Source organism: Triticum dicoccoides, chromosome 2B, assembly GCF_002162155.2.
Source record: "Triticum dicoccoides isolate Atlit2015 ecotype Zavitan chromosome 2B, WEW_v2.0, whole genome shotgun sequence".
Taxonomy (NCBI): domain Eukaryota; kingdom Viridiplantae; phylum Streptophyta; class Magnoliopsida; order Poales; family Poaceae; genus Triticum; species Triticum dicoccoides.
The window spans coordinates 815,120,673-815,129,083 of record NC_041383.1 but is presented as its reverse complement, the minus strand read 5'-3'; the positions used below and the strand labels follow the sequence as shown (position 1 = coordinate 815,129,083).

Here is an 8,411-nt window from a genome sequence, read left to right as displayed (position 1 = left end):
AGCCGTAGCATATTCACTAATGTAGCCTCTGTTATTAGTACGTGATAGATTTACTCGTCTTTTTTCGAAATCATACGTGGTGGTTATGCAACTCAGATCCACCCAACGAACGTGACAGTAATTTAACCGGAACCGTACTAAGATCCCACAGTGCAGGCATTTGTTAAATGAGAAAAGACTGAAAAACCATGAATTTGTAGAGAAAGTATGAATTTAACCTTGATCTCTCAATTCCTGAACCGGAGCCGGAGCCTGAGGAGCCGATCCACGTCGTGCTCCAGCTCACCGCACATGAAGCTCGGCGTGCATCATCCATGAGAACGGCCCGACACTTACCGATGAGGAGGAGCAGCCGCGGCCTGTTGCTGCCGCTCGTCAGCCCAACCCGTACGCCTACTTTGAGGATCTCTCGTCCCTTAGAGGATGAAGAAGTCATTGGCGCATACATGGAGGAAGACGACGATGGCGGCGACTAGACGGCGCCGGCCACCGAGTAGATTAGGTAGTGTCTAGGTAGCAATGTCATTCCTATAAAATTATCGTGTTGAAACATGCGTATGGTATGTCTAGTTTGAGCTCCATATGGAGGATGATGATTGTAGATGTGACGAATCTGCTAGAGTTGCTCTTAGCTACATGAGATGGGGTCCGCCTGAAAGAGGATGGAGTGAGGCCTGATGACACAAGTTCATCTGGAAATTAAGTGATCCTCAACAAATTGTCATGCTCTAGGATCCCTAGACTATGAAAGACCAGAAGTACTAGAACGCACCTTGCAAGTAATTAGAGAGATTAGTGTGAACTTTGCCAGGTTTAAATTGAGCTTTGGATTTGAGAAGAGCCGGTGGGGGTTCACTGTCTCGCTAAAGATCTAGAGGTCTAGCTCACAACTCTAGTAGAGTCTTCATATTGACAACTTCCATATCGCATATAAAGCGCTCCATATGAAAATGGAGGCTGCTGAGGGAACATGGAAACACATAGTCTCCAAAAGGCAAACTCCATATTAGTCCTTGCATGCCGGACCCGTTTATCATTGGCTAAAAGGGTCCTTTCCAAATAATCTCAAATTCACAACATGTTTGATTCAATTCGAGTTGATATCTAATAACTTGGGCAGAAAATTAGACGTATTGCGACTTACATTGATAAAACATAGAATAGTATTTTAAAATATTAATTAGGTTAATTGAATCTAATAGTTGCGGCGGCAACAGATGGATTCATTGGTGGGGCCCAGTTGCGGCCACAAACACGACCACCACCTCCATAGCGGCCACCTTCACGACCACCACGGGCGGAGTGGTCGGGTCAAGTGGAGAGGCGCCAATGCTCGCCTTGATTTCCACAAAAAATGCCTCGACAGCCGCGCTCCAGGGTCTTGCGGGCCTTGATGTCCCGGAAAATGGCAGCGGCACGGTCGACTGGCCATGCTTCCGTGGCAGCGGAGCGTGGCCCCAAATCTGCCACTCGAAAAAATCATTTATTTTCTTCTTCTATATGAAAAGGCAGTGTTACTGCTAGTTTCTAGAAAAATAATCCGCCACTCCCTTTCCGTCTCTTCTCTCATGAGCTTGGCAAGGCCCTCTTCCAAGTGCTCCAAGAAGGGGTCCTGGGGACCCCACAGAGATTTCCGGAACATGTTCTTGGAGGCGGAACGGAGGCGGACCTGAAAGATTTGGGAGGCGGCAGGGAGGGCAATGGGAGAGAGGAGAGGCAGTGTTTGCCTTTTATATACTGTCGAAGCCACTACTGAGAAGCAGTTTAGGATAGTGTAGTCGACGAATGACCAACAAGGGGCACACCTCCGGGTGAGAAATGCAGCTGCGGTCACACGACTAATGGCTTCTCGCACGTGTGGCTCCCGCCTTCTCGCACGCCTCCTGCCTGTTCACACAGCTCCTCCCGGCTTGCTTGCATGTAAGCCATGAGATGATGCCGCGTGCTGTCCATCCAACATTTGATTCCGAGTGCGCGGACAGGGCATTAGCGGCCCGGTACTGTTGCCGATGATGCGGGAGGCCGTGCTGTTTGAATCGTGTGGGCGGCGCAAGGAGGCATAATCTGAAACTTCCCTTATGTGCTGGCGGTTGGGTTTGAATTGAGCTCCATATTGGCCCTCCCCAGACTCCATATATGGATGCTGCGAGCTCATTTACGAAGAGAGCTCCATAAATTATGTCGTCTGGGAGCCATATGGCGAGTATGCTAGAGTGTGATTTTGGCTCAAAATCATTGGTGATCGGAATCACATGGCTGATTCTGCTATAGTTGCTGTAATCGGCAGGTGATCGTTGGTGATCAGAATCACATGATGATCGGAATCGTTTTTCGAAAATATATATGCTTGTTGTGCTACGCAGATAGTCAGATCCACACACCCCACGTACGTGACAGTAACTTAGTCGGAAGTTCCGACTCGGGACCGTACTAGGATTCCACGTGAGGAGTTACATGCATGTGGTCGTTTTGCTACTCAGATTCAAAATGTCACATGCATGCACGCAGGGAGGAGCCGGCTGGGCTTTGACTTGTTGTGTAGGAACGCGAGTGATTTGCGTTGCAAGTGGTTGGCATGCAGACGGACAAAGCTACACCTACGTAAAAGATTTTACGTACCTTACGTAAAATGAGACGTGGCAGTCTTATATTGGGTATTACTTGGGGGCACGGGCCCACCCTGAAAATCAGGGGGGCAGTTTCATTAGCTTGCAAATGATTTACGTAATGCTTTGTAAGACATTACGTAGGTCTAGCATTTTTGCATGTAGACGCATGCATATCGTCCAAGAGACGACCAGGCACGCTCTTCTCTCTATCGATCCCCACCTGGCTAAGGGCTAGCTAGGTAGATTGGAAAGACCCGCAATAAAAACGTTAAATCGCAAAAAAAACAATTAACAATAACAGTGGCTTAGTGGGCAGGTAGCTTAAGCAGGCCACACGACTTTCCTTCATATATTTACAGAATTGAGCCCAACCACAGCTCAGCTAGAGGACGAGTTTTTTTTTTTTTTTGAATACGCACAAGCATGCATATCATATACTCTCTCAGTATCACGATACTTGTCGTTAGGGAACTTGTACTGGTTTTCCCCCAACGTCAAGTATTTGGTACAGAGGGAGTATTTAAGACAGAAACGGTTTGAGAGCCCCCCACCTGGGCGATTACAACAAGAACACACCCAAGTCCAGCCTTACAACACGGACAAGATTACTCCTCACGCCTAACCCACAAGGACAACTCCACAAAGAATCGGTCAAGGACACCTCTGAATAGCCCAGCTTGCTTCCAGGCCCTTGCTTCTGAAAAGTATTCTCATGCCTATACTCCCTGAAGATGTCGATGACGGTAATTTAACTGGAACTGTGGTACTTCCTCCGTCCCGAAATACTTGTCGGAGAAATGGATGAAAATGAGTGTATCTAGGACTAAATTGCGTCTAGATACATCCATTCATCCGACAAGTATTTTCGGACGGAGGGAGTACATAGTAGCTAGCTAGAATGCCTTCAAATCGAGAAGCGCAATCAGATATGCAAAGAGGAGCCTTGACTTCCGTGTACGAACAAGCGGATGACTGGCTCCATCTAGTCTAGATTTGTAACTGACGGTCACTATGATATGATACAGTGAAGGTGCATCACGTGGCCGGCCTAGCTAAGAATTTTCAGCGGTTTTGTAGCATGTCGATCTTGCAGGTGCCATTCAAACGAACGATCCCGTCTCTAACCACCCTAGCTAATTATTCCGCCATCAAGCTGTCACTCAACTCCTAGATGCCATCCGAAACTATTCCAAAATCCGTTAATCATATCCAGGTCTCCATTCTTGATAATATCCTACGTGATCTTGATCTGTAAAGTATGCCCGACCGTACGTACTGATTAACAGGTGAATTAATATTAGTACTAATCTTCTGGTTTCTCCATCCAAGGAATCAATCGAGCAACCAATAATCAGTCGGCTTCACCGAGAAAACAGTAGAGCCCGGTCAGCTCTTTGCGTGCCCGCCCGCCCTGAATCGCATACACATGTATGCTAGTTTGGCAACATGTCGCCGTTGGTTAGGTGCAAATGCGTGTGCACGGAAGCCCCATGAAAGCGACGCCGTCGATGCATGCATTATCAAACCCTTTTATCACAACGGTAGGCCGTAATCAGCTCTTCTGACTTCTAGGTTCAAGCCATGCAACTTGGACATGTCGATCCACATTTGTAAGCAACGTACGTCCAGCTAGCTGCGACTTGTCGACCTGTGTGGAATTGAGGATCAGATCGAGCTATGTGGCTAGCAAATTGCACCGGACACATTTGACCGAGGACCGGCCGATTATAAATACCTTGGAGCGCTTTGCTTGAGGAAGCCACACGTACGACACCCTTTGGGTCCATCCATCTGCTGCAGAGTGAGAAAGATGGCGTCCAGAGCAGCAGCGGCCCTCGTCGTCGTGGCCTTGGCCTGCGCCGCCGTCCATTCGGCGGCGGCGGGGCTCTCGCCGGACTTCCACGCGGTGTCGTGCCCAGACCTGGAACACATCGTCAAGTACCACGTCGCCGAGGCCTTCCGGAAAGACGTCGGGGTCGCCCCCGCCCTCATCCGCATCCTCTTCCACGACTGCTTCCCGCAGGTACGTGCGTACGCACATCGAAACTACTATGCAGCCGATACATAGCAGCCGAACGTTGGACGATGCGTGATCTAACCGCTGGCCTCCACTTTGTCCAACGCATGCACGGCCGGATCAGTGCGATCGTGCGCAAATCGGCTACCCAGTGTCGTGTGTATAGCAACACTGTACGCACATATGTCAAATTATGTACATGTATGCATGTTAGCACGTAAGTATATGTAGGAGTAATTATGTATGCATGAGTATGATGCATGTTCCTTATTTACTGTTGTTGCAGGGCTGCGACGCCTCGGTGCTCCTCACTGGGAACAACAGCGAGCAGGCGATGGGGCCCAACCTGACGCTCCGGCCGGTGGCGCTCAACCTCATCGAGAGCATCCGCGCCGCCGTGCACCGCGCCTGTGGCCGGACCGTCTCCTGCGCCGACCTCACCGTCCTTGCTACCCGCGACTCCCTCGTGCTGGTACGCTACGTACCCTAGACCTTCGTGCCTGCCATGCAGCACGCACGACCATCAATCCAATTATCCAAATCTGAGTGCTCAGATTGGATGGTTATTCCTGGCGTACGTCGACATAGAGATTTACTGACGGCTAACATATACGTCTACGTGGTGGATGTAGGCTGGCGGGCCCCACTTCGACGTGGCTCTGGGCCGACGTGACGCGCTAGCCCCAGCGTCGGAGGACCTCGTCTTCACCCTACCGGCGCCCTCCTTCACCGTGCCGGAGCTCCTCAAGTCCTTCGGCGACCGGAACCTCGACAAGGCGGACCTGGTGTCCCTCTCTGGCGCGCACTCCTTTGGCATCGCCCACTGCTCCTCCTTCTCCGACCGCTTCACGCCGGACGTCGATACCAACCCGCCAATCGACCCCAATTTTGCCGCCAAGCTAAAGGCCAAGTGCGCCAAGGACGTGCCTGCGGGCACCGTCAACCAGACCCTCGATGTGCGTACGCTGGACGTGTTCGACAACAAGTACTACTTTGATCTCATCGCCAAGCAGGGCCTGTTCAAGTCGGACCAGGGCCTCATCGTTCACCCCGACACCACGCGCATGGCGACGCGGTTCTCACTCAACCAGGGGGCGTTCTTCGAGCAGTTCGCCAAGTCCATGGTGAAGATGAGCAACATGGACTTGCTCACAGGCAGCCAGGGCGAGATCCGGTTCAACTGCGCCGTTCCCAACAGCCGTGTCGAGGGTATCGAGACCATGAGTAACGAGGGCCATGCCGCCGCCATGTAAGAGATTGGTTAGTCGCCGTGCTTGCTGAAGCGTGTGATCACGTGTGTGCTACCATCATGTCATGGGGCTGGTGGTTCTGTGTAATTGTAATGTTGTAATAAAATGAGTAAGTGATCAGACACCATGCCCCAAGTATATATGCTTCCTACAATAGGAGGTTGTGTGCCGGTTTGAGCATTAATATACAGACGTTGCAGATCGATCTTAGCAGAAATCGGATGGACAATGCTCGCCGGTAGCCTGGGGAGTGAGGCAGGGAGAGGATGAGAAGGCATGCTACCTAAAAGATCCGTCGCGGCCACAATACTTAAATCATTTACAGATAAAAATCAACAAAGATTTGCCGTGCGTTGCAGCTAAAATATCATATATACACATCCTCTGGCTAGCTACAAAAACTTCAAACCATTGCGAGCCTTGGCTTAGTGTAGGAACGCACGCATCCATGACTAAGACTGACGCGGCCCATTGAAGGCTTAGCTAGCGTCAAGGTTTTCTTTTTTCATTTCGGTCTTTTTAACGAAGGTGCCCAGAAAAACCGGTTACCGAGGAATACGGGAAATCTCATGTTTAGTCGCCCAAAAAAATTGAGCAAAAATTTGTTGGGAATGGAATAAATTTATTTAGGCCTTCATCAATGGGCCGCGTCAGTAGGAACCTGTGTTTGCCAAACTTTCGAGTTCGAGCCCTTGAAGCTGCTGCCAAATTTTTGCATTGTTTTTCCTAGTAGGGCCACTTGGCATTGAGAGTTAAAAAAATGTGCAAAAAATCACAGGCACAAGATCCATTGTTTATATTTTTCTTCCTTGTAAGGCCACTTGACAGGGGAGTAAGAAACTTTACAAAAAATCACAGGCACGAGACCAATTTTTATGTTCTTCTTCCTCATAGGGTCACTTGGCAGTGACAGTCAAATCTTTGCAAAAAAAAAGTCATAGACACAGGACCAACATATGCTACCCAAACTTGCCATTTCAAGTATATGCACTGGTATATACGGATATGAGAAAAACAGGCAAGCCGATGGTGACAGTCGGATAAGAGATAGACCATAGAGTGCAAAGGCAGCTCCACTAACATGCTGATCATGGAGGGTCTGAGGAGCCACACAGTTATACCAACATGAAGTGGTACCAGAAAGTAGTGCACGTCTTTGCCGTGCCATTCTTCTATTTAGGTTTTGAGCTTACGGTGCGTGAATCTATTATCTCTATGCGACAACTCAACTTTCACCGGGTTGTGTTGTTATGTATGGCAGCATGGATGGAGAAATGCATCACTGCACGCAGCGGCAGATCGACGGTGCGCAGCCCGTCGCGATGCGTGGCAAGCTTGCGCCCTACTTGGTGTATATAGGAAACGTGGAGAGTTATATGGCTCGTATTGATGTATTTAGGTGGACCGAGCTGACATTTGAGGCTGACACGCCGCTGCGCTGAGAACTGTACATCGCAGTCAGGAGGACAGAAAGTTACCGTTGCATGATCAGCATCGCAGTTGATGTATTTTTGGATGTACCAAGCTGTCAGGCGAGACCGACACGACGCTGCGCATATCACTGTACAGCGACGGCGAGAGGACGGAATGCTACCGTTGCGAGCTACACTGTATAACATAAACTTTTTTTCTGGTTGGATGTATTTAAAGCCCATGCAAGCGTTCGACGGCACCCATCACATGCAACGCGGCCTCAATCAAACACGCTCAAACATCTCAGTTGCCCTCCACCCCCCGCCGCTGTGCCAAGATGTCCCAGAGTTCATCGTCGGCGCGTCGCATCCGGGCACCCCCACCCCCGCTGCCCTTGATCATGTGCCCAAGGTGCACCGGGACGAGGACTAGGTGGTTTGTGTCCGGGATGGAACGCAACCCGGGCATCCGTTTCTACAAGTGCCCGAACCAGTTGGTAAGCAACACGTATCACACATCCGCCAGAACCGTTCTTTTCCTGCTTTCATTCATCGTTCAGTTTTGAATCATGGCAGGACGGAGGCCCTTGCGATTTCTGGCTGTGGGAGGACCAGTACGCGTTCTACATCACTGGCGTTGGCATCAACCTCCTCATCGAGGCTGTCGGAGGTGGGAGCAACGTCATGTTCGGGATGGGGCGCGCCATGGAAGACATACGCGTCGCAGCTAGGAACACCATGATGATCTGTTTGCTAATGCTGTTCGTGGTGCTTGCCAAGGGAGCCGGCTGGCAGTAAAGACCAGGGTGGCGCAGCAATGAAGCGGAAACAGCCCGATGATGGATTACAAACCCCCTACCCTGATTTATGTTTGGTAATGCTGTTTGTAGTACGTATGAATCCAGAGTGCGGTGGCGTACCCCCGCAGGGTAACCGTGTCATTAATTAATTTCCTATTAGCTAATGTAAACCTTGGCGACGTGTACCACACGCAACAGACCTGGACGATTGTTTCTGCACCTACATCAAGCCAGGCAGAGACATAAATTGATATGCTCGCACGGTCAAAAGCGTACCCAACAGCGGTGTGCGTGTGCCAGTTGTGACAGCGGTCGAAATCAGT

The 8,411-nt window shown here is 50.1% G+C and overlaps 2 protein-coding genes across 2 annotated transcripts; both read left to right on the top strand.

Annotated features, from left to right (window-relative positions):
- The first annotated feature begins 4,386 nt into the window (after positions 1-4,386).
- LOC119366553 (peroxidase 12-like) lies at positions 4,387-6,003 on the top strand. The gene is made up of 3 exons (XM_037632308.1): positions 4,387-4,632; positions 4,913-5,098; positions 5,259-6,003. Exons 1-3 carry the CDS (start codon positions 4,420-4,422, stop codon positions 5,877-5,879), a joined length of 1,020 nt encoding a protein of 339 aa, XP_037488205.1. The 5' UTR covers positions 4,387-4,419; the 3' UTR covers positions 5,880-6,003.
- A 1,570-nt stretch (positions 6,004-7,573) lies between these two features.
- On the top strand, positions 7,574-8,245 carry LOC119368970. Its single transcript, XM_037634062.1, has 2 exons — positions 7,574-7,785; positions 7,865-8,245. Exons 1-2 carry the CDS (start codon positions 7,627-7,629, stop codon positions 8,084-8,086), a joined length of 381 nt encoding a protein of 126 aa, XP_037489959.1. The 5' UTR covers positions 7,574-7,626; the 3' UTR covers positions 8,087-8,245.
- Positions 8,246-8,411: the final 166 nt, after the last annotated feature.

Excerpts from the sequence above, each read along its gene's own strand:
- LOC119366553 (XM_037632308.1), top strand. The coding sequence starts at position 4,420 with ATGGCGTCCAGAGCAGCAGCGGCCCTCGTCGTCGTGGCCTTGGCCTGC. Across the intron at positions 4,633-4,912 it reads TCCACGACTGCTTCCCGCAG|GGCTGCGACGCCTCGGTGCT; the intron begins GTACGTGCGTAC and ends CTGTTGTTGCAG. Across the intron at positions 5,099-5,258 it reads CCCGCGACTCCCTCGTGCTG|GCTGGCGGGCCCCACTTCGA; the intron begins GTACGCTACGTA and ends TGGTGGATGTAG.
- LOC119368970 (XM_037634062.1), top strand. The coding sequence starts at position 7,627 with ATGTCCCAGAGTTCATCGTCGGCGCGTCGCATCCGGGCACCCCCACCC. Across the intron at positions 7,786-7,864 it reads ACAAGTGCCCGAACCAGTTG|GACGGAGGCCCTTGCGATTT; the intron begins GTAAGCAACACG and ends GAATCATGGCAG.